The 26,362-nt window shown below is 36.8% G+C and overlaps 1 protein-coding gene across 1 annotated transcript in view; it reads left to right on the top strand.

Annotated features, from left to right (window-relative positions):
* The window catches only part of COL9A1 (collagen, type IX, alpha 1), a 126,799-nt gene that overhangs the window by 44,410 nt on the left and 56,027 nt on the right, over window positions 1-26,362 (top strand). Inside the window, exons 11-21 of the mRNA XM_006899479.1 lie at window positions 896-949; window positions 1,172-1,207; window positions 4,500-4,523; window positions 4,883-4,936; window positions 6,688-6,741; window positions 7,466-7,498; window positions 8,270-8,326; window positions 13,247-13,300; window positions 18,030-18,083; window positions 22,052-22,105; window positions 26,262-26,315. Coding sequence (XP_006899541.1) covers window positions 896-949; window positions 1,172-1,207; window positions 4,500-4,523; window positions 4,883-4,936; window positions 6,688-6,741; window positions 7,466-7,498; window positions 8,270-8,326; window positions 13,247-13,300; window positions 18,030-18,083; window positions 22,052-22,105; window positions 26,262-26,315 — 528 coding nt within the window. The remainder of the gene's footprint in view (window positions 1-895; window positions 950-1,171; window positions 1,208-4,499; window positions 4,524-4,882; window positions 4,937-6,687; window positions 6,742-7,465; window positions 7,499-8,269; window positions 8,327-13,246; window positions 13,301-18,029; window positions 18,084-22,051; window positions 22,106-26,261; window positions 26,316-26,362) is intronic.

Genomic DNA, 26,362 nt, shown 5'->3' with positions numbered 1-26,362 from the left:
ACATGGGAGGGAATTGCTCATCTTTCTCACAAGGAGCCATTGGCAGATTCCAAACACCACAGGCACAGCTTTTGCTTAGCAGCTCCCTATGGACTGTGCCTCTGTACCACCATAGCTCAAATCAACCAAAGAAAACCCTGTTAGAGACCTTGTGGCACAACTTCTGAGCAAACAATAGACATGCTTAGAAGATCAGCAGTAGTGCCAACAAGGCCTTTATTTCTTAGAGCAATCAATCCTGCAAGTTCAAAATGGCAACATTTGCTCGGGAAAAATGCTCAGAAAACAGGAGGGGGTGGGAGAGAAAGATGAAGGAAAACAAGAATCACAGGTAAGAGGTGGGAAGAACAGTGTTACTTTATGGGATCTGTAATTAGCATCATAAAACAAAATCTGAATGAGTGGAAAATTAATTTGTTCTATAAACTTTTACTCAAATGGTGATAAAAAGTTAGTGAAAAACCTCAGTATTTGCATAGTTCTACTCTGACACACATAGGGCCATTACCAGTATCTCCCTCTCATCTATCTATCTATCTATCTATCTATCTATCTATCTATCTATCTATCTTTCTTTCTTTCTATCTATCTGTTGTTAGGTGCCATCAAGTCGGGTAAATGTGTGTGTGTATGTGTGTGAAGTTGTAAATGATGTAGTTAGTACAAAGTTAGAAGTATGATACAATTTATCAACATAAAATGTGTCTGACAAAGACATTTCATGTTAAATGGTGTCTTTGAATGAGAACATAATAATATAATTTCATTATACATTGCATTATATATATGTAAACACTCTAGAGATAATTAGTAAAAGGGAATAATTCACTTAGCAGCCTAAGGATATTAGAATAGTTTTAATATAATTCTAATATAATTTATCTTATTTCATTAGGGATTAACAGGACCTGATGGATCCCCTGGTTCTGTAGGACCGAGGGGACAGAAAGTAAGTTGGCAACCTGATATTAAATATCAAAGTGTAATTTTATTAAAATATTTGTAAACCAGTGAATTTTTAAACTGTGAAGCAGCTAAAATACACATTTTAGCTAAAATTATGCTTATAAATCAAAGATGTAAGTTTCTAAATAATCTCAATATTAATGTAGTTTATATAATTACATGTGCTTAAAAAATGAGATACAATGTTTGTTTGTTTTTTTTTAAGGGAGAACCTGGTGTGCCAGGATCTCGTGGATTTCCAGTAAGTAAATGGAACATTTCCCATCTTTGCTGAAGTCCTGCCATTGAAAATTTAAAATGGAGGTTTTTACATAATAAAATTTCAAAGGAATGAATAACAACTTTCCCCCTTTTCCCCCCTCCACTTTATTTTTATTTCTATTGGTTGACATACAGAATTTGAATACATTGTGTATCATTCATGCACACTGTGTTTCATGCATTTCTACATTCACACTGTGTTTTAAATGATCACCCACGAACATTGTGTTCTATAAAATGAATCGGCATTGATCTATGGCTATTTCAGGTCCCTGTTGGATCTTTTCTAATTCCTCCACATCCCCTACTCCTAATAATTTATCTTGCATGGTAAGTTTCCTTACTGTGCTTCTGGAGTAGAAAACTTTAAGAAATACTTGAATGTATTGCTTACAATATGCATATTTATTTGCTCATGGCAGTTCCCAGTGGACAACTCCTCCAGTCTCATAGAAAGAAAGCCTTTTGTTCCTTTTTTTTTTTTCAAACAACAGTCAATCGAAATAGTTACTCTTTAGACTGTGGCATCATATCCCTTTCTTTACAAGTGGTTTTCTCTCTAATTAAATCAACTAACCAGATACTAGGGATCTGTGGTGGTTTAGTGGCAAGGAGTTGTGCCATGAACTCAAAAGTACATAGGTACATGATTCAGATACACCAACTGTTACATTGGAGGAAAAAGTGGGTAATCAACTGCTGTGTGATTTACTGCCTATAAAAATCCACTGCAGGGGTAAAAAAAAACCACCAAAAAAAAACCCCAACCAACCCAACAAAACCTACTGCAAGGTCAGCTATGAGTTAATTTTGACTGCATGGTATATAACAACAATCAGAAATGATTGTGCACCTCATTCTCTGGATAGTCCTTCTGTATATTTCACAATTTGGCAGATTTGTTTAGAATCGTATTTATAAGAGGATGTGATTCTCATGAGGCTGCTTTTTCTATCTTGTTCTTCATTTCTTTTCTGTTCTTGTCATAAGTCTGTATTTTCCTTCCTCCCCTTTCCCTGTTTGTACTGCTTTCTTTTCCACATTTCAGTATCTGTCAGCTTTTCCAATGTAAACATATTTTCAGAAATGACTAGCTTGTTGGCCTTTCTCTAATATTCCTAAACTCAAATTTCAACATCTTACAGAAATGCCTTAAAGGTGCTTAGTGAAATTTATCAAATAGCTGAGTCTCTGTTAATGAAATTTCTTATTGTTTTGTTTTATTTTCAAGCATAGCACCTATTTCCCAAATTGATCCATATTAATAATAATATAATAATGCTCAAATGTCTGATTTTTCAAAGGATGCCTTGGAAAAATTGACTTATAATTAAATCATATTGCTTACGTGAAATTACTTGTTTTGACTGACAAAGTAATAAGAAAATATAATGTAATTATCAGGGAATGTGCCTTGGTTCCACCAGATGCTTCATATATGGATATCTTAGAGGAGAGAATCTGGCATAAAAAAACTAACATTAATATAGCATTATATGCAGCTATATTAAAAACATCCTTGCCAATAAAGGGAAGAAACAAATAATGAGATTGAATGTGTAAAGCAAAGAGCAGGAATAGGCAGTTCTTGGTGATTGATGTTTACTTTTATTAAGTTAAACAAGCATTTAATTAATATTTATTACATAGTAGACCCTGTGCTAATAATAAGGAGTATAAAAAATGACTAAGGTGTCATTTTAATCGTTGATTGGATGCAAGTTGGTGTCCCTAAGAAGTTATAAAGAAAGAGGCTGAGTGACTAGCTTTAAAATAAAATAGAGCATATTAAAATAGAATCTCATAGATTATATCACGAAAGACACTACTTATTTTCTCTACCTAGTGGATTTGGTGTCTATAGATTTAGTCCTATTTGTACAAAGGACTTAGCTTCTGACCCTTCCCCTCCTCATTTTCCTCTCTGTATTGAATGCTTTTCTGGAGAAGAGTCTAAATAACACTTATGAGTTGAATAGATCACTTTACTATCTTTAATGTAGATGTTTTAGGCTGGGTTCTTGAGAGAAGCAAAAGAAGTGAAACAAATCTATCTATTAATGGCCAGTTACCTTAAGGAAGTGGTTCATGGCTCACACAATTGAGAGGACTGACAAGTCTCAAATCTATGGGTCACATGTCAGACTGGAGGCTTCTCCTGATCTGTGTTTGCAGCAGTTGATGAACCCATTATCGGCAGGTCAGAATATAGGCTGTTGTGTGACTCATTGACCTGTAGAAGCTCACAAATCCTCCAGAAATGGCAGATCAGATGACAGACTGCTAGCCCACGTCCCAAGAACTGGGTGTTAGATGGTGATGAGCCAGATATGAGACCCACAGCAAAGGAATGCCTTGCTACAGTATCTGTATTTTTACTGAATGTAGGTCACACTCCCTAGGAATCTCCCCTTACATCAGAGTGAGGGTGTGACTTGAGTAAGTGTGGAACTCAAGGTACATTCTATGCTAAACTCGCCTTACTAATGTATAAAGATCAAGATATACACTGTATTGTTGTTGATTGCCATGGAGTCCAGCATGGCTCACAGCGACCCTATGAACAAAAGGCCTGAAGGCTTTATGTAACTATTATTGTTTCTCAAAGTTCATAGTTTTTCCAGAGGCATATTACTTAGGAAGTGGATGCCACTGTAAAATGGAGGGCAATCATACAATGCTGGGAATTGTGGTCTAACTTAGTTGACACATAGTGTTCACCATTGCCAGCAGATATGAAATGGTACAAAATAGCAACAGTGCCTTTGAACTGCCAAATTATGATGTGCCTCTTTGTGATTTTGTGGTTGCTGGTGAATTTGCTGGAGTCAAGCATGACTTACTTCTTTACTCTGATTTTCCTAACAATCTTTTCAGAAGAAGTATTACTGTTAAGTTTGGAATCAAAGGGATGTTTGAAGAAGTGAAACAATCTTCTGCTCCTTTTAGAAACAAAAGCATGTGTGCTTTTAAAAATGCAATGCTTATTAAATGTAAACAGCATGCATTAATTTTGTGGTATAGTTTACAGTTTACTATAGAACTGAGTCGTGTCTTTGCCCATATTTATCCTGAGTATAAATTGCTCTTGTTGTACACTACAATCAAATGGCACTGATGCATAGCTGAACCTCCTGTGGGTTTTTAGAAGCAATCTAATTGCAGTAGACTGCCCATCTTTCTCCATTGAGCAGCTGATGGATTTGAATCATATACCTTCGGGTTGGCAGCACACCTACAAGTCATAAAGTAATTTCATTTTTATCTTTTAGGGCCGTGGTATTCCAGGACCCCCTGTAAGTGTCATTTGACTCTTAATTTTTACATCATCCATTAAAATGGCCTATTTATCAAATCCTAACCTTATTCTCTCAACTATCATTCTACTTAGTGATGTCTATAGTATCTTATCTACATGATCTTAGGTAGCTGCTAATGACAGCACCTCTATTCTGATAAATGAACTACTTGACTAGTTAAGGAATTGTTATTAATTTAATTAAAGTTTGATCAAATGTGTTATTGTCTTATATGAAACCAAAGCTAGCATAGATACATCACTTTAATTTGATTATTTAGAATAATTGGTATCATTTATACTAGATTGTAAAAAATGCCTGCAAATTACCATGCGTCTTTGATGTGATGATTTTAGGGTCCTCCTGGGGCAGCAGGACTCCCTGGAGAACTGGGCAGAGTTGGATCAATTGTGAGTATCTCAGGACATTTTGATAGACATGTGCTATTTGAAGAAAAGATTGTTGTCAAGGCAAATTACCTAACTTCTTTTCTTTACAAACCGCAAAATGACAGATGAATTTCATTCCAGTTCATAATATTGATGAATACCAAAAATACTACTATTACCTTGTTTTCCGCAGAGTGATTTTAATTTTACCCCCAGAGTCTAAGCTAACCTGTTCTTCCCAACATCCAAATGTAGAGAGCAAGTCAAAGAATGTCCTCAGAATTTTATAGACTTAAAGCCAGGGTTGGGTGTACTATCTTTTTAATTAAACCATTTACATGAAATGTATGCTAAATAGCTTAATATTATTAACATGTATTTTATATTAAGATTATTGAATGATAAGTGAACCGACAAAATTTAACTTTAGTTAATAAAAATCTGAATTTTGTAGAATGTATTGTTCAAATTGCCAGTAAAAGTGTTTCATGTTAATATTCAGTAAATATTTGAAAAATATGCAATAGTTATGTAAAAGTAGATAATGATAAACTCATTGATGAAATTAACCTCATAGGGTATACCTTTCTTACTCTTCTACTATTCATTTTGTCTGAAAGGTTTATTACTTAACAAATTAATAAAAAGGAAAAGATTATAAACAACTACTCCCTTTGCCCTGAGAACAGAAGAATTGGATGACGTCTGGCTACTCTTATTGGGTATTTTGACACAAAATTCTAGAGAAGAATCCTAATTTAAATGGTGGAAATGCAGAAAAGAATTTTAAATTCTTACGGAATTCAGACTTTTGTTGCCACAGAGAATGGATGAACCCCTGAAAAACCTGCCTTGAGATAATCTTCAAACCAACAGTATTCCCTGAAATCTTTCTAAGACCAAGCTGGGTTAGTTTAAATAGTAAAGAATGTTTGTCTTGCACATTGCACTTTCTAAGGGACTACCTATATAAAAAAATGAGGAAAGAATGATATAGAAAGGAGGATGAGGATGGGTGCACAACCTGAAGGGTGTAATCAATGTCACAGAATGCAAGATATAGAATTTTTATGTTGGGCTGTCCTGTGTATATTCCCAACAACAACAACAACTCCAAAAAAAGATATTAATATGAGCTTCTTATGGTAGAAAATAGTAAGTTGGAAAATATGCCAGAAAAGAACTTTCATGACTCATTAGAACCCATTTTTTATCTTAATGGCTTTGAATTTAGTCATCTTTGATCTTCTGTTCCAATTACAAGATAATGACAGCCCAAGTGATAGGTTGTGAGTGAACAGCACCAGCAAGGCTGGTGACCTCCAGCATTATAGAGGCCAACTTTTCATGCCACCCTTTGGGCTGGACAAGGACTTCTTGGTGAAGTAACCTTGTTTTTTTCCGCCCTATGGTTGCCATTGCCTATATTGGCTACTTTGAATTCTCTGTAAATCGAGCTGAAAAGTTTAGAGTGCTGCCAGTTGGCCTTCAGAGTGGATAAAGTCATCATCCTACAGAGAAGAACTGGGTTTGCTATTTTACTCTCTGTCTCTGTCATGTTTTGCTACCTCAGTGAAAACAGAATGCCTTTATGATTCTGGTTTTGTAGAGCTGATTGGATTATGGGCCTCCCATCGATTTTGGTGGCAGGTCTGTGCATGGCTGAACTCTGTAGGGGTTTCTAGTAATACCATTCTCTCATGCTTCACCAGCTTTGTGTACTTTGTTTTGACATGTGTATAACAATGTGTTGCAATTTTCAAATACCTTAGGGTGACCCTGGGAGAAAAGGACCACCTGGCCCCCCTGGCCCTCCAGGACCTAGCGTAAGTGATTTGTGGCTTGGATTTCTCTTCTGAAAATTGTGATTGAATAGTCATTGTAAATCACCAAACTGCTTACTAATTTTCTTCACTCACTGAGATTATGGTTATTTTTTAGGTCAGAAAAGTAGAGGAATTAAAATAATTTGAGAGTGGAAGGAAAATTTATTCTAATTATATCTGAAGCTCTTTGATGTTTGTGATTTATCAAGTTTTCAAATTTGGGTATATAAAAGGAAATTTTTCAAATGAATTCGTTTTTCCAATGGTTTTGAATTTTTTAAAAAAGACATTTAAGTTCGTAATCCACAATCTTGACTTTATTCAGAATCCCCATATTTTCTATTCTGATGCCTATTTTATCTTACTTCAATCTCTTGAAAGCAATAATCAACTGAAATTTAGGGCTCTTCAAAAGGTATATATGCTAGTCAGATTTTTACTTAGTGGTAAACTGCACTGTAATCTCAAAGGCATGCAGTTCAAATGCACCAACTACTCCGTGGGTAAAGGATGGACAATCTCCTCCCATGCAATTTACTTCCTCTGAAAACCTTTTGGAGGGTCAGCTATGGGTGGGTTCCAACAGAAAGGCACACAAACAACAACAACAACACTTTTCATTATATTTATTGAAAAATAGGTGTTTACCCAGACAGCTACTATTAATTAGATTTGACATAATTATTTTACTATGTTTTTAACCTTAATATTTTATTTGCTTTAGGGAACCATTGGCCTTCATGACGGAGATCCGTTGGTAAGATTGTTTTTTTTAAATTTCATTGTAAGTCAAAGACTATGTAATCTTTGATAAACTGACTTTTAAGTCATTTAGTAATTCAGAGAGGAAATGCCAATAAAAAACATTGGGTTGAGAAAATCTACAACAGCCAATCAAGACTCAGAAGTTTGTGCTTCATTTTTACTCAAATGACTGATTTACAGTACTAGTGAATTGGTGGCATGTTTATACCCAGACTGAAATAGTTTTTAAATATAGAAATAGAATCATCTTTTCATAATTTTATTAGTCTATAAAATATTTAGTTGAATATACAGTAAGGGATGCTTTTTACTACAGCACCCTGATTTTAGGAAATAGAAATTAAGTAATTTCCTGTAAATCTTGTAAGTTATAGGCTAATTTAAAATGATATTGGTAAATGTCATTAAATGTAACTTTGGTCTGTCTTACAAGGGGATATGAACCTCGGGATATTATTTCAGTAGAAGTGGGGAGGGAAATCGGATCAAGTCAGAATAAATAGTAATGTATAATAGATTTTATGTAAACATTTTATTTCTTGCCTAAATTAGACCTAAGTATGACAATAATGTTCATTAAATATGTATGATAGATACATGTGAGGTTTGTTAAATTCTCTGTTCTTTTTATAAGCTTAAGATATTTCCAAGTTGAAAAATAAAAGTTTATTAGGATTATTTGATAAATAAATAATTCCCTAAAATTTACCACCATGCCAAGGAGTGAAGTCTCTAGTTTATATGCTCTCTCTCTTTTTGACAGTGTCCTAATTCATGCCCACCAGGTCGTTCAGGATATCCAGGCATACCAGGCATGAGGGTAAGAGACATAATTAGAATGTTTTGTTTTCAGAGACTATCAACAGGGGGAAAAAATGGAGCCATTGCTTTAAGCACTTGCTTCCAGGTGCAGATATTCCACTTAGATGGAGTAAATTAGTGTCTTGGTTTCCTAGTACTGTGGTAACAAAACAAAATACCGTAGTAGGTGGCTTGAAGGAACAGACATTTGTCTATACTTTTAGAGGTGAGAAGTCCAAATTCAGGCTTAGCTTTAGGGAAGGTTTTTTCTTTTTTGGCGGCCTTGGACCTGCCTTAGTTTGTACAGGGTTTCTTTCATGACCTTTTCCGTGTATGCCTATTATCTATTCTCTACTGTGATTAAGACACCTCTGAATTGATAAGGAACTGCACTGCCAGTCCGAGGACATGTGCTTCGAATCGATCTGCTGCTCTGAGGAAGAAAGATGGTCAGTGATTTACTGCCTCTGAAAATCTGCTGGAGGGACAGCTATGAATCAGTTCTGACTGGAGTAAACAAAATAACAACAAAAGAGTTAAGACCTCTTCTACACTATATGGACTCATTAACATGACAGAAAATATTTATGTCCAAACAAGGCCATATTTACAAGTATAGGAATTATGATTTAGAACTTAAAAAAATATTTTAAATGTTATATCAGTTTATTATTGTTGTTCTCTGTCAAATATTAGATTTTAAAACTAAAAATTTTGTGGTTGACCTTGGTAGTAATCAAGTTGACCTGGAGTTGTTGACCTGTAGAAAGTAGATCTTTTGAATATTTGTACATTTCCCTGGGCAGAACCATTGTTTAGCCTCTGACCCTTCACACAATGCTTTGCTTTTTCACTCTTTCTCATACAAAGCACTAGAGCTCTCTGTTCAACTGCTTAAAATAATACACTATTGAATATGTAAAAAGAAAAAAGGGCAGGTGAACTTGAATGCAAAGGTAAAGTGTTTTAATACATTTATTTTGTAGTTGTTGTTATGAGCTGTCAGGTCTTCTGCGACTCATAGCAACCCTATGTACAATAGTTCTGAACCCTGCCCTACCTATCCTGAACCAGTCTCACTGACTCTGACACACTTAATCCCATCTCCCCAGTTATTGTGTCAATCGTCATCGGGTCAATCCTTGATCACACAGGAGGAGATTGACCATCCTTCTCCTGCAGAGTGGTTGGTGGCCTTGAACCACCTGCCTGCAGGATTGCAGCGCAGCTTCTTGCCACTAGACCACGAGAGCTCCCTAATCATACTTTGTAGTTAGGAGATCTTAGACATTTTACTTTTTCTTGTCTTATCAGGAAAAACACAGAGTAGTTAACTTCTAAAAGTAAGAAGGCTTATCTACCAGACTAAGTGCCTTCTAGCTTAAAATGATTTAACTTAGTTTTCATAGCTGTGTGCAGGTATTTTTGAGCTTTTTTTTACTGAGTGAAAAGAAATGATGGTGAAAAGATGCACAGGTGGAATGTGGGTGGAGTTTTGGCACAGAGCGTCAGGCTCTCAAATATGCTGGTCTATCAATACCGAAACTTCTCATTATAATCTTTTAGGGTGCGCAATTCAATCTGTGACAGAAAGTCTGTGTTCATGGTGCTTATTCAGTCTTAGAAAATCAGCTGGCACTCCTGACAGGTGCTCCTACTGAGTCACAGATGTTTAATTATACAATTCCTCTGTAGTTCAGAGAGGAAATGCCAGTAAAACGCATTGGACTGAGAAAACTGAGAACACCAACCCAAGGTTCAGAATTTTGTCTCCTACGGTGGGAGTTGGGGGAATTATGCATATAATGTATGCTAAACTGTTTTAGAGTCTAAAAAAAATGGAAAAACTGTACAAAATGATCAGGGAGAGACTTTTTTAAAGTTTTTCTCTTACTCTGTAGTTTGTAATTATTTCAGTGTTTGCCATAAAACCCAAAATAAATGCCAAATGCTGAAGATCAATGCCTTTCTGTCTTTAGTTTCTGAGTATATAGTGATTTTGAGAAGTTGAAGATGGATGGAGGTCTGCTATGATCTGAAATACCCCAAGGCACTATTTTCCCTGCTAAAGGAGTTCTACTGGGTTCCCAAGATTACAGAAGACTTGGCCTGGGTTGCTGTCTTTTCTCTCTCTCTCTCTCTCTCTCTCTCTCTCTCTCTCTCTTTTTCTCTTCTGCAAAGATTTTTGCATTTTTTCAAACAAGAAATGTTCTGAAGGGTGAAAACTTTGGCAAACTTAATTTGGTACATTTAGGTCACATTTTACATATGTTATTGCCTGTCTTTTGTTATGTGTTATGTGCCATCGAGTAGGAACCAACCCATAGTTGACCCTCCAGTGGATTTTCAGAGGTAGTTAAGAGGCCGGGAGGAGACTGCCATCCTTTTACCACAGAGCAGCTGGTAGCCTTGAACAGTGTGTCTTCATGATCGCAGTGCAGTTTCTTGCCAGTAAGCCTGTATAAAATGGCACATGGGGGAATAGGGCTGTGAGTGTTTTTCTGATAGTGCCACAGAGTGTGGGAATAGCACAGTCTCTCAGTACCCCAGAGTAGAAAGCATAGAGAGCTCATATCCCAACCCCATGGTGCCTCTAGCACCAACCAGCAGCAAGAGATTGTCTATTTATTGTTGACTCACAGACTCACAGTTGTGTATCAAGAGTGGGGTTTATTAGAGAAACAAGCCAGAGAGTGGAGGAGACAAAGAATACCTCATAATTAAAATTCAAATTTTAGCCCAACAGTTCCAGTGCACAATTCTTCAATTAGTCCAGGCTCTGGTTTCAGCAACACAAATTCAAGAAGCCTCTGGTTTCTTCAATCATCCAGCATCATTTGCCTTAGAGCAGTTATAAATCAGCTTCTCCTTCAAGCATCTGGCAAGAACAGCAAAACCTTTAACTGTAGCCAGCACAGATGCAAGAAGCCTGAGGTCACACCTTGCCACAGTTTCTCTACAGCATGCCACAGTTTCCCCACTACCATCACCAGGGTCTTACAAACAGGGTCTCCTTCAAATTTTGCCACAAATCTTGCTTACTTCAAATCTTGCTGTCCAGTGGAGAAACACTCTTTCTCTTATCCTAGTCCGCCACCAGTTGACGATTTGCAAGACCATGCTGATTTGCATGCCTACAAGTAGCTGGAGACCAGAGAGTGCTAACTGTTATGGATTTTAAAAAAAGCAATTGTTTTTAGTCTAACACCACTCTGTCCAAAGCATGTTACTTGGAGAATGAACATCCTGATAAGAAAAGATGGGAATCTTCTTTCCACGCTATATGATTTCACTAACTGCACGTTACTGCTTTCTCTACACTTGAAAGCAGAGAGCACCAGAGGAATGTCTATATCTCATTGACTATGCAAAGGTGTTTGCCTATGTGGATCACAAAAAACTGTGGCTGACTTTGAGAAGAATGGGAATCCAGAACACTTGATTGTGCCTATGCAAAACCAATACTTGGACCAGGAGGCAGTTGTCAGATTAGAGCAAGGAAATACTTCATGGTTCAAAATTGGGAAGGTTGTATGCCAGGGATGTGTCCTATCTCCATACCTTTTCAATATATATGCAGAAAAGAATTATCTGAGAGGCTGGGCTCTGTTAGGAGAAATGTAACATCAGGATTGGAGGAAGACTCATAAGCAATCTGCGTTATGCAGATGACAGAACCCTGTCTGCTGAAACTGAGGAAGACCTGAAGCACTTGCTGCAGAAAGTCAAGGACTGCAGCCTTCAATATGGATTGAAGCTCAACATTAAGAAAACAAAGATACCACTGGGCCGATTGACAGCATCATGCTAGATGGTAAAGAGATTGAGATTGTTAACAGCTTTAGTTTGCTTGGCCCCACAATCAACACTCTTGGTACCAGAAGCCAGGAAATGAAAAGACAAATTACATTAGGAATGTCTGCTGTCAGAGACCTATCCAAAGTACTGAAGAACATTTATGTCAGTCTGGAGATTTAAGGTGTACCTGATCCAGGCCATAGTCTTTGAAATTACTTGCCATACATCAGAGAGCTGGACAATGCCTAGGGAGGATAGAAGGAGAATTGATGCCTTTGAGCTATGGGCTAGAATACTGAATATACCATGGACTGCCAGAAGAACAAACAGGTTTGTCTTAGAGAGGGTGAGACTAGGTTGCTTCTTGGAGGCAAGGATTCTGAAGCTTTGTCTGACATACTTTGGGCATGTTGCAATGAAGAACTAGTCCTTGGAGAGGGACGTCATGCTTAGAAGGGTGGAGGGACAACGCAAGAGAGGAAGACCTTTGATGAGATGGATTGATTTAGTAACTGGGGTAAGAAAGATTAACACAGGATAGAGCAGGTTTTAGGGCTGTTGTGCATAGGGTCTTTATGAGTTGCAGGCAACTTAACAGCACATAACAACAACACACTTTAAATTCTCCACAGACATTGTGCATTTGGAAAGGTCTACCTTATACCAACCCTTCTTTCTTTGAGGGAAAAGATGAGTATAGAGAAGGCAGAATGGCTTTCAGAGCAGTTTCTAGAGAACAAGGGATGGCCAGATGAAATGGGTGAGGACTCTCCCCTTCAGGCAGTAAATTACTTAAGCTGAAGACAAAGTCCCTCAGCGCAACTGAGAGAAGAGTTAGGGACATGAAAATCTAGTGAACAGTGGGCACTTATGAATGAATCATGCCCTTGAATTAGGTAATAGTGTTTTACTATTGTAAAGCAATTATTTACTACCCACTAAAATGGATTTTTTACTATATATAACAGTCATTTAATATTCATGGATTATTGTAGTCATCTAAGGCACTAATTTTTTTGGTGGTCTTACCATTTTCTTAGTAGTATATGGACACAGTCATGAGTGAAGTCATGTTATGAGCCCTCTGATCACTTTCTGTGTTGAATCAAATACAATTTTTATTTATTTCTGTATTTAATAGGGTCATAAAGGAGCAAAAGGAGAAATTGGTGAACCAGGAAGACAAGGACATAAGGTAAGAAAATGGCTATTTCATGTGTAAATTATGGTAGAGGGTTTTGATTATTTAATTGTAAAGAATTTTAAGAAATTATAAGGACTAAAGAAATGCATTTTTCCCTCTTTATTTTCTCAGTGATGACTGATAAGTCTTCAGTAAACACGTCAACATTGTGACTGAGTAATCTAAAATGTTCAAGTTTAAAAAAAGAGGAAACGTTCTGCATTTTAATTCTTTCTTTTGTCTCTACACTTTTCAAATCAATTACACTCAACTTTTTTTCCTTGATTTCTCTGATCATCAGACATTATTCAGCTAGTCATTCCATTCCACTGAACAAAATTTTATGACAAGTGTAAAATTTTATGACAAGTCTTGCTGAGAGTAGCAAACTGAACAGTTGGTAATTAGTTTATAACTTATCTCTAGTACTGAAATAGTTGATGTTTATTTCTGACTTCATTTTAATATAACATAGATTTTTTAGTCTTCTGGGGGTTTGTGATAGAGATTATTATCTGAATAGAAAAATAAAGTTCAAGCACAACTTATGTTGAATCTGGCATGTTCCACAGAAAGACCAAGGCTGAAATCCAAAATGAAGTTACCTGATTTTGTTCTTTTCACGCACTAGGGCAAATTGGCTTTAAATATCAAAGAATTTGACTTCCTAAATATAAGAATTTTTGTCCTCATTAATTTGACAGTATTTCTCAAATTAAAATTATTCCAAATAGTAATCATCCCCTAGATATTTTTTACTATGCTTTTCTATAACTTTTATTGAACACTGGCCAGAAGATTAGTCTTTTTCTTTGGAAGTCAAGAGCTATACTGATTAATCTTTTCAGGCATTAATATCCTTGAAATCTTTTAAATCAGTCTTTTAAGCAACTTCAAATAACCAGGGGAAAAAAGTTAAGGAACTGTGCTGCCAACTCAAAGCACATGAATCTAATCCACTAACAGCTCTGTGGGAGGGGCAGTCTCCTGTAAGATTGACTGCCTCTGGAAGTCCACTGGAGAAACAGCTATGTGTTGGCTCTAACTTGATGGTAGATAACAACAACATTATCTTTTAAGGGAGCTCTGGTGGTATAGTGTGTAGAGAGTCAAGCTGTTAACCTGATTGAATCCATCAGTGGCTCCTTGGGAGAAAGTTGCATCATTTCCTCCCACATTATTTACAGCCTCTGAAAATCTGTCTGCTGGAGGCTTAACTACAAGTTGATTTCAACTTGAGAGCAATGAGTTTTGGTTTTTTTTTTTTAATTACTGTTTGGTTGTTTATTTAAAAAGAAAAACTTTTCTTACTTACAAATTTAAAGGGCTCTGGATCTTAGGCTTTGTTTAGTTGAGCCATTTTATATATCTGGAGTAAAACAACTGGCTTCCTGATGTTAGACTGGAGAATATTAGGGGGAAAAAAGCTTAATACTTTGATAATTTTACTGTGTGCTCAATTCTTCCACTGAATTTTAAAATTTGTAATTTATTATTAAAAATATTTATTAATTACTTTTAATGTATCTCAAGGTTTATTTTTTAAATATTTTTTTATTTTATTATCTTTGTGTGTGTGTACGGTCAAATCAGATCTGACTGGTACAGGAGGAGATTGTCCCTCCTTCCCTGGCAGAGCATCTGGCGGATTCGAACCGTGCACCTCTGGGATTGTAGTTGCAGCTCCTTGCCACTAGGCCACCAGAGCTCCCCTAGGTTTATTTTAAAAGCTGGAGTCACAAAAGCGAAATTAAGTATGCCCAAACAATGGGATTGCCAATATTAAGTAAGGCCCATTACAGAATTTTGTATACCCACAATAACTGGATACATAATAACACTACCACATAGGGTGAAATAGATGTACTGTTCTTCGGTTATTTTAGGCTGCCCTTCATCTCTTTCTCCATCTTCAGTAGATCTGTTTTCTTCTGGAAAACTTTGAAGACATAAATTATTAAAAAACTAAGTGTAAATGATTTATGTATAGACTAGTTCTTAGTTTTGTATGTTCTAATGTTCCATTTTACTACTGCTGCTGCTAACTTTCTTTTTTATTGTGAAAATATAAGTTGTAGAAAGAAGGTAGTTAAGTTTAAATGTGTAAAAGACACAATAAAAATGGAATTTTTGTGTAATTATGTAAAAAATATTAAAAATAATTTTCCCATAATTAACTTCCCAATGTATCTATTACCATAGAAAATGTGAACTAGCATATTTATCAGAATAAAATGAAATCTTATTATCAATGAGAAAATAACTTTCTTCAAAATAAAAAACACAGTATATCTGTAAGGGTCAGGAGTTCGGCTTCTTTTTGGAATATTCTGATATCTTAAAGGACATAATAGGCTATGAAATTAGTATTAAAATTGAAAAGTAATAATTAATTAGAAAATATAATGTAAGAAGATTCTTTGCCATTGATAACTGGTCAAAATAGTTTGTTGTTGTTGTGTTGTTTGATGCCATTGAGTCATAGACGACTCATAGCGACCCTATGAACTAACAGCCTGAGCACTATTCGTACAGAGTTTCCAGAGGCAAGCCATTTCAGAAGTGGATGCCGCTCCTGCTTCCAGGCAAAATAGTTTAGAACAAGGTAAATGGGAGATGCTAATTTCTGATATGAAAGAAAAAAACAACACAACAGCAAAACCTTTCTGATTAAAAAAACCCCTCAAACAAAATGAGCCTTGACTAAATAGAGAAACACACATAGTTTGAAGATAGAATAAAAGATTCAGTGTTCAAATATTTCAATTCTTTCCATAGTAGACAAATTTAATGTGGTCCTAGTACAAAGCAGATTTGATTTTTGTGATGAGTTGTCCAACAATTCTAACATCCATATGAAAGGGTCAACATTAAGGAAAATCTGAAAAAATAAGAGTTAACTATAAAAAAAGGAAGGCAAAGAAATTCTGTCTGCTATTATACAACTTCAATTATTAAAATATTGTGTACTATGACATTATACAACAGATTAGTAGAACAGTATAGGGAATCTAGAACCAAGTCTATTTAACAATTTGTTGTTGTTGTTGTATGCCCTTGAGTTGGAACTGACTCATAGCCGACCCTTCAGTGGGTTTTTAGAGGCAGTAGATCTCACAGAAGGAGATTGTCCATCTCTCTTCTGCAGAGCAGCTTTGTGGGTTTGAACAGTACCTTTAATATTGCAGTATAGTTTCTTGCCACCAGTGTCCCAATCTGACAGTTTAGTATATGTTAAAGATGACCTTGCTAAAGTTGGTATTGGAAGAGGTTGTCAAATACTTGTATAAAGGTAAATTTCTACTATATTTGGAGTTACACTGCCAATCCTAAAGCATGTAGTTTAAATCCACCAGCAGCTCCAAGGAAGAAAGATGGGCAATCATCTGAACAATTTGTTGTTGATGTTGCGTACCATCAAGTTGGATCCAACCCGTAGCTGACCCATCAGCTGGTTTTCAGAAGCAGTAAATTGTAAGGAAGGAGAGTTCCAATCTCTCTTCCATGGAGCAGTTGGTGAATTTCAACCACCTGCCTTTGACTTGGAGGCATACTTACTGAGCCACCCATGCAAGTTAAAGCCCCTGAAAACGTATTGGAGGGTCAGCTATGAGTCGGTTGGTGACTCCACGGAAATAAATTTGAGTGAGGTTTTTCTGGTGTCACATATGTTAAACATTTGTCTGTCTGTTAACTGAAGGTCAGTGGCTTGAGTTGAGGAAGTCTGCTCCCTTGTAGATTTATAGCTCTGAAAACCTAATGGAGTAGTTCTTCTCTGTCTAATAAGGTCATTGAAAGTCAAAATCAACTCAACACCAGTGGACGTATAAAACAATTTTATAAAGTACTCAAAGTGTAGAAAAGTACTGAACAGCCCATGGACTGCCAAAAAAACAAACAAATTTGTTTTGGAGAAAGTGCAGCCAGAGTGCTCTTTGGAGGCAAAGATGATAAAGCTTTGTCTCACATACTTTAGGCATATTACTAGGAGGGGCTGTTCCTTGGAGAGGGACATGATGCTCAGAAAGGAAGAAGATCAGTGAAGGAGAGGAAGACCCTCAACCAGGTGGATTGACACAATGACTGCTTCAATGGACTCTAAAGTGTTAGGAAGTATGAAGGTGGCACAGGATAGGAGAGGGTTCAAATCTGTTGTTATTAGGGTCCCTATGGTTCATACTCGACTCAATGGCCTCTAACAACAACAGCAAAGTGTAGATCACCACACACACACACACACACACACACACACACACACACACACTTTGTGGTGGAGATCTGTTTATTATGAGTGACATCAATGGTATAACACATGAAAAAATAGTTACTTAAATACATTAAAAATGTCTGTAGTGTAAATATGACAGTAAGAAGTGTGAAAATGCAAACACAATGGTTTTGAAAAATACTTTATGATTTTAAAAGCTGTGGAATAGTTTATATAGTATGATAATATTTTCCTAATAACATGTTCACATACACAAACACACATTGAGCGTATATATTATATAGAAAAGGAAAAAAAACCCCATAAAATTTTACTGGTATTTATAGCTAAATGTTGAGATTTAGATGACTTTGTTTACATAGCTATCATGTTTTTTAAATGTTGAATATGATTGCCCCATATGAAATAAAGAAGTGTAGTAGAATAATTCGTAGAATGACATGGAGTTCAATTGAGGCTGTTTCTATGTTCTTTTGCTAGGATAACATTTGTTGTGTGTTTGTTATTTTTCAGGGTGAAGAAGGCATGCAGGGAGAACTGGGAGAGGTTGGAGCTCAAGGACCTCCAGTAAAGTATTTCTTTACAAATATTTAACTGGGATACGAAAAGAGCTGTTTTTAATGACTCTTGGAATATTTTCCATTTAGCATTTGTATTAATAGCATTATTATATTAACATGGCATTCTTTATTTTGCTATTTAGACAGCTTTGGGAGATTACCATTATTTTTAAATAGGAGAAGTCACCATTGTATGTTCCAGTGTTTTATAGCAGAAATTTCTTTCTATAATTACATACATTCATTTGCTAAGTGCCAGGGCCAAGCAATCTGAAATGAAATCTCTCTCTTATTCTATAGTACAATCTTGTGATATAATGAGAACATTTTGTATACTCTGAATATGCAGTAGGTATATTATAAATTGGATTAATTTCATTTACACAGGTATGCAATTATTATAATTCGAACCTTCTTAATTGCCCATAATCGTGCCTTTTAATAAAAAGTCCCTGGTGCTTTGGAATATTAGTTCAGTGATGTGCAATAAGCTAATCCGGGACACCAGAGCACGTCAATATATTTGCTGAGTCACAAAGGGCATCACTTTTGTACTATATGAAAGTAGAATTTTTATACCTATTATTATGAAAATGATTCATAACAATGGGAATAATTGTTTTAGAATACTTGTCGACCATTTCAGTTAGCTATGGCATGGAATGTGCAAAAGATAAACTCAGGCCCTATTCTCAGAAATGGAAGAGTCAAGGACTATTTTTGTGAGCCGGGGGAGATTGACTTCTTAGACAACTGACCTTTTCAGAAGGCTTCAGAGAGCCTTGAAGATTAATGTTTACTTACTGTTAGGTGAATCTAGCCAAAGGAAGTCAGTCAGAGAATCTGTAAGAAGTCATCTCTGTTTTTAACCTGCATGAGAATATTTAAGAGATTGTATGGAGGCATCAACAACCTGCGTTATGCAGATGACACAACCCTGCTTGCTGAAACTGAGGAGTACCTGAAGCGCTTGCTGCAGGGGGTCAAGGACTGCAGCCTCCAATATGTATTGAAACTCAGCATCAGGAAAACAAAGATTCTCACCACTGGGCCAATTGGCAGCATAAGTATGGATGATGAAGAGATTGAGATAGTTAGCAGTTTTAGTTTAGTTGGCTCCACAGTCAACACTGTTGGTACCAGCAGCCAGGAAACCAAGAGACAAATTGCACTGGAAAAGTCAGCTGTGAGGGAACTCTCAAGCGTACTCAAGAGCAACAATGTAAGGCTGGAGACTAAGGTGCACCTGATCCAGGCTCTAGTCTTCACAATTACATGCTATGCATCAGAGAGTTGGATAGTGACTAGGGATGATAGAAAGAGAATTGATGCCTTTGAGCTGTGTTGCTAGAACAAAAAGGTTTGTCCTGGAGAAGGTGAAGCTGGATTGATCCTTGGAGTCAAGGATTCTGAAGCTTTATCTGGCATACTTTGGGCATGTTGCAAGAAGGGACTGGTCCTTGGAGAGGGACATCATGTTTGGCCGAGTGGAGGGGCGGCCCAGGAGAGGAAGACCTTTGGTGAGATGGATGGATTCTGTGAGTGGAGTGGTAGGAATGAGTGCATTTGAGATGGCGAGGTTGGCACAGGATAGAACGTCATTTAGGGCTCTTGTATATAGGGTCGCTATGAGTTGCAAGTGACTTGATGGCACACAACAACAACAACAAGGAAGGAGTCAGAGAGCTTACACCAGAAGCTGGTTTTCTATGAGGCTTTAAATATGGAACAACAAGGAACTGGATAATTTTAAGGGTGAGAGACAGTGATACACAGTATCAAGAATATATACCTTATGTGATAAAATTTGGTAGAAGCTTAGAATTTTCACAAAGAACTTTAGGACATGATTGTGGAATCAACATTTTAGCACATTTTCATGGATTAAGATCTATAGTGGACAAGCAGTCTGTTGGAGAAATTGATAGTGTTTTTTGACTCCTAGTATTTGAGAATGGTTAAGTCCAAATGTGTGTAAACTTCAGTGATTTTAACTTTTTTAATTTTTTTTATATTTTATTATTTTTGTGTGAGTGTACCGTCAAATCTGATCTGACTGGTACAGGAGGAGATTGTCCCTCCTTCCCTGACACAGCATCTGGTGGATTTGAACCGTGCGCCTCTGAGATTGTAGTTGCAACTCCTTACCACTAGGCCACCAGAGCTCCCCAAAAGTGTGATTTTAACTTTTAAACATACATGCATCTGTAAGGAGCCCTGTAAGATATATCTTACGTAGGCACTTATGTGTCTTAGAGAAAGTAAAGCCAGAGTGGTCCTTGGAGTCAAGGATGGCAAAGCTTTGTCTCACATACTTTGGGCGTGTTGCTAAAAGAGGCTAGTCCTTGCAGAAGGACATCATGCTTAGGAAGTGGGAGGGATGACAAAGGAGAAGACTCTCAACTAGGTGGATTGACACAGTGACTGTAGCAATGGGCTCGAGTGTGTCAGAGATAGATTGGTACAGGATAGGACAGAGTTCAGGTCTGTTGTTCATAGGGTCACTATGAACCATACTCAGATTGATGACACCTAACAACAACAAAGAGTCCTGGTAGATCAGTAGTAAAAGTGCACTGCTGGTAATAGGAAAACTGGCAGTTAGAATCCACCAGTGGCTGTTCCACAAGAGAATGGCAGGGCAGTCTGCTTTCATAAAGACAACCTTGAAAACTTTATGGAGCAATTCTACTCTGTCATGTATGAGTTAGAATCAACTCAATGGTAACAGGGTTTCTAAAGCAAAATAGATACATTTTAAAAAATGTGCTTTTGGGAATATTTGTACACAGGTTCTACCTCTCAAAGTAGTAACCTTAAGAGACTACAGAAAGTTTTCATGTCACTGCTGATAATTAAAATTTTTCTAAATTTTCTAAATTTTCTAAATTTTCTTGTACATAAAAAGGTCAGCAGATGAACTACACACAAAAGAGCAGTGCTAATCTGGTATGGCCAGATCTTATTTTTTAACCTAAGTGCATATCCCTGCATGCTTACATTTCTGCTCCCTCCTGACTGATCTTTGGTGACTTGCTGTTTGGACAGTTGGTCATAGAATTATCCATTTTTCTCCAAATAGGAACATCAGAGAAATAACGGGCCTAAAGCTACTTTATCTTAGCCCCATGTGGACCCTTACCAAGTTAACTAGCAGGAGTTATTCTGCTTTCTAGTAAAGTAACCACGTAGAAGAGTCACAGCTCTCAAAAGAGTAGCCAGGCTTCCCTTTTATAGGATCCATTTCTGGAGCCCTAAACGCTGTGGATCCAGAGTCAAGAATAATGAAATCTCACTATTGAAAAAGGATTCTGGAAGTCACACTTGTGACGCCTCAGTTTTGAGGTTATCTCGTCCAGTGCATAGAACAAGGTGGATGGGTTCCTACTGTTCTGTTTTGGAATTCAGAAGGCTTTTTACCCTAGAAATGTGGGATGAATAGTGCCTATATGTGACTAATACAGATGACAGCTTCATTGATAAATCATAAACTTTTGTAAGTCAGCCTGGAAACTTACTGTTTTTGATGGCACACATTGGTAGAGAACATTTTTTCCAAGTTATAAAGTTACTATGTTACAAATGATGGAAAAGTAGAAATAGTAATATAATTTCTATATATAAGTCAATAAAATGTTAGTAAAATACATGATTCTATTCCCTCTTATACTAATGATATTTACTTTTTGTTATCAGTAAGTATGCCAATTTCAAGTTTTTGTGTCTTCCAAAGTTTTTAATAGGATTGTACCATTAGAAAAATTCTTATTGGGCTTTCTAAAGTAGAAAAATTTGTCTGGTATTACCATTTCCTGTTCATACCATACTTAAGTTAAATTAAATTGACATGTAATTATTTCTTAAATTTAAGTTTCCATATTTCTTACGAAACATGTTCTTCCTCTGATTCAGCTTTTGTGATGATATGTGCATCTCAATTAAAATACAATTTTTTTCCCCTTCTCATGTTTCTAGGGGGCTCAAGGTTTGAGAGGCATCACTGGCATCACTGGGGACAAAGGAGAAAAAGTAAGAGGATGACTATAATAATATAATATAAAAAAGTATTATATATTTGAATTTTTGTCCATTTAAAACTGACTTCTTATTTTCAGGAACTTTCTTTTGATATTTTGAAACTACGTCTTGCACTTATGTCAAATATAGATGACAGAAATAGTACACATGGTACTTTCCATGTATATTTTAAAGTGTTTTGGGTGAATTAGAGTAATGATTTTTTAAAAAATTATCTTCTAGTTAACATTGTAAATGACTTTAATATGATTAGCATAGAAAATCCTTTCCCCAGACCCACTGCATCTGCAGTACAACTGGTTAAGTGAAGCAAGGGTGGGAAGGAAGATGTGAGGAAGGCAGAATTCCCCTAAGGATACTAGGATTATCCATGATTACCTTCCAAGCTGACTGCTGAGCCCTGAATCTGACAGGAATAATCCACTTCTGTCTAGAGTATACCAACCTACCCTAGCCTGGTCTCAGATTCCTTTTGCACTTCTAAAACAAGTCATTATGCAAGGTACTAGAAAGAGTAGAAGAGGAGTAAGACCTGGTCATTGCTGTTAATAAGTTTTTTATTTACTGGGAGAAGCAAACAAGGAGATCATTCTCTGTAATGCAAGCAGGAGAGACACAAGCCTGAGAACAAGAAGTATGAGAGAGTGCAGAGAAAGAAGTAGGTAACCTTGATGGAGGAAATGGCGAGGTTGGCAGCATGGCTTCTTGCCACTAAGCTCCCTTATATAAAGGAAGGGATGGATGTTCAATGAATGCTTGACTTGGAGGAATAAGGCAGAGTGTTATTGAGGGACAGTTGAGGGAAGGTAAGAATTGAGTGACTGTCCTAAGCAATACTGTTATATTTTATAATTTTCTGTAATTTTTTATAATTTTGAGAAAGACACACAGACAGAGACAGAGACACACACCAAGTATAGGAATATGTCTAAAATTATTGTGTTTAAGAAAATAACAACTTTTTCTTAGGTTATTCTCTCTTAGCATGTGTGTTGGAAAAACCCACTTTTTTGCCTCAGAAAACGAAAAGAACTATCTTCACCTACCAGCGTTAATCTTACTCTGGCCTCATTCTCTTTAGAGTCTCTGGATTTTTGTGCCAACATCACATAGAAGCATAAAATCCTTTATGAACAAATAAAGAAGAATAGTGTACATATTGTAGGTGCTGAGTAAATAAAATTAAATTTCAAAGAGAGGCACACATATGTGAACAGAAGTCCTGCCTTAGTTACTATTCTTTCCTTCAACTTCAGACTTTTTATTTCTTTCCCCTTTCTGCTCCTAGGTGTTTTTTTTTATTTATTAAATTTTATTAGTTTTAATGAACATTTACAGAGATTTTGGGTTTTCATTCATTCATTGTTGCACTGTTTTCTCCACCCTCATCCCCAGTTCGTTCTTCTTTCTGCCCCCCCCATGTCTGTTTTAATTGTCCAATTGCCACAGTGCTTGTCAAAGCCAGTTCTGATTAATCTCCTTTGTCAGTGTGTCCCTTGCCATTCCCTATCACTCCTCCCTGAGAGAGACTTCACCCTGATTCATAAAGGAAAGGGGATGGCATATTCTCTTAGCTACTTCCTGCTGAAAAGGGACGCTGTGGGTTTCAGGGTGAAGGTCTTCTCTCACTACTCTAAAGGGCCCCTTGGCAGTAGGAAACACATAGACTATTATGGAGATTGATTTTGGAATTTAGATGCACTGTTATCAATTGTGCTTAGCCGTACATGTTCATATCTTTGAAGATGTATCATGGAAGTGTTGCAGCCTAGAAGATACAAATTTAACTAACAAGTTAAAAGTGCATGAATCAAAAATTGGAAAGCAATAATATTCTGAGTAGAGGTTCTAATAGTGGCACAAATCAAGTTACAGAGGTAAGGTGCTCCTAGGTGTTTTGATTCTGTCTGCCATTCTCTCTAGAGTATTTATTTTCTAAAATTACTGTATTTTTTATGAACATATTGAATTTATTCGTGTTTCTAGATTCATGTTACCTTAAATATTCTGTATTTGCCTGCTCCTTTATTGAACAGTAAATCCCATTTATTTTGAAGTTGCTGATACTCGAGCCTTCCCTTTATCTGGGTTTAAATCATCTCTTCAAATGTGTGACCTTTTATTTGAAACCAATTACTTTTCTCTATGTGCTCTTTATTTGAAGTATTTTTATGCTTGACAGTTTTCAAACTGTCTCATTTCCTCTGATTTCTACTAAATTGCTTTTTTCGGGGAAGAAAAAGCTCTTCTCATGAACTCAGACTCATGGAGTGGTTACCTAGTAATAGCAATAGTGGATCTTAGCTAGTGCTACACAGCACTATGACAGAGTGAGTGCACCAAAGAGATATCTATAATGCAAAGGCTGGGCTCCACTTATGTAACACAGGGTGAGCAATGAATTTAAACTGTTTTCCCCCAGGCCTTGCAAATCTCTTCTTTCCTGATGAATGTAGAATGTTTTCTATTCTGCTCTACATCTTAGGGATCAAAGAATTTCAAAGCTCCCTGGTATCCTTGCCTCAGCTGTGTTCTTTGACTCTATCTATGTCTGAATCTTCTATCAAAGTCTCTCTAATTTCCACTTCTCACTACACAGGCTGTCCACTTGAATTTCTTGGCCTTATAGTTAACCAGTACTCTTTTGACTGCTTTCCATTTAATTTTATGACTCCTCCACTTCAACTCTGTTCATTAGGAGACTTTTGATCGGTTGCCCGTCTGCCATCTCATTATCTTAATCGATGAGAAAAAGATTTAAAGAAAGGGTTGTATTTTGTTATGTGACATAGTAGGTCACATTTTAAAAACACCAGATTCTCATTCCAGAATAAAAATTGCATTCTTACAATAAAAACAAGAGGGTGATGTGTACATGCCACAACCAGGTCAGAGATAATTTCAAAGACAATTCGGTTTACAAAACTCTGAGTGGTTGTTATGCCATCCTCTCTTGAGGAAATAGAACAGCTACTCTGTGTATCTGATTTAAATTGAACCAAACATCTATTTCATATTGGAAGATGAGACACCCAGATTTTTATTACAGTTCATTCTTCTGAATGATATTGACCTGAGTTCTGATTCTGATTCTAGATTAAAGATCCTGAATCCCAGAAATCCTACCTGCCCACACCTTATTCCTGAGTTGTAGCAGTAGAAATGCTGCGTTTTTGGGTGGTCTATGTGGTCACAGTCAACACTCTTGGCACCAGTAGCTAGGAAATTAAAAGGCGTATTGCCATGGGAAAGTCTGCTGTTAGGGACCTCTCCAAAGTTCTGAAGAGCAATGGTGTCTCTCTGGGGACTAAGGTGCATCTGATACAGACCATGGTCTTTGCAATCACTTGTTATGCATCAGAGAGTTGGACAATGACCAAGGAGGATAGAAAGATAATTGATGCCTTTGAGCTGTGGTTCTGGAGAAGAGTATTGAGAGTACCATGGACTGCTAGGAAAACAAACAGATTCATCCTTGAAAGGGTTAAACCGGGTGGCTCCTTGGAGGCAAGGATTCTGAGGCTCCATTTAACATACTTTGGACATGTTGTGAGGAGTGACTGGTGCTTAGTGAAGGACATCATGCTTGGGAGGGTGGAGGGACAGCGCAAGAGGTGAAGGACCTCTATGAGGTGGATTGATTCAGTGACTGGGGTAATTGGGATGGGAGTGTCAGAAAAGTACGATTGGCACAGGACAAAGCAGAGTTTAGGGCTGTTGTACATGGGGTCTCTATTGGTCGCAAGCGACTCGATGGCACATAACAACAACAACAACATGTGGTCATCACCATTAATGAATCCCCACAGGCATAATGAGAATGCCAAGGGGGTAGCTCTACTAATAGGATTACCAAATTCTCTGAGTAGGGTTACCGTTGTTTATAGTGAATGGATGCAGTTTAAATATCCAGTAGAGTAGCTAAGATGGCGTTTAACTACTTCTTGGGTGGAGAGCAGAGGCAAACTAGTGTTTTCATATCAGAGGTATGTGATCAAATACCCTTAGGCTGCACTGACAAATAGAGCATATATGAGAAGCACAAAACCTCCTTTTCATTTGCCTATTGGTATTCCTTAGAAAGATTGATGTGGCCTTTGTCATATATAACTGACTTAATTTTATTTGTCTGATTTTTTTTTTACAGGGTGCTCGAGGCTTAGATGGAGAACCTGGGCCCCAGGGTGTTCCAGGTTCCCCCGTAAGTAATTTTCCCTTCACAGAAATTAATGATTAATATATATATAT

Source organism: Elephantulus edwardii, unplaced genomic scaffold (genome assembly GCF_000299155.1).
Source record: "Elephantulus edwardii isolate Elephantulus edwardi_28Jun2011 unplaced genomic scaffold, EleEdw1.0 scaffold00258, whole genome shotgun sequence".
Classification (NCBI taxonomy): domain Eukaryota; kingdom Metazoa; phylum Chordata; class Mammalia; order Macroscelidea; family Macroscelididae; genus Elephantulus; species Elephantulus edwardii.
This window is presented reverse-complemented; position numbering and strand designations above follow the sequence as displayed.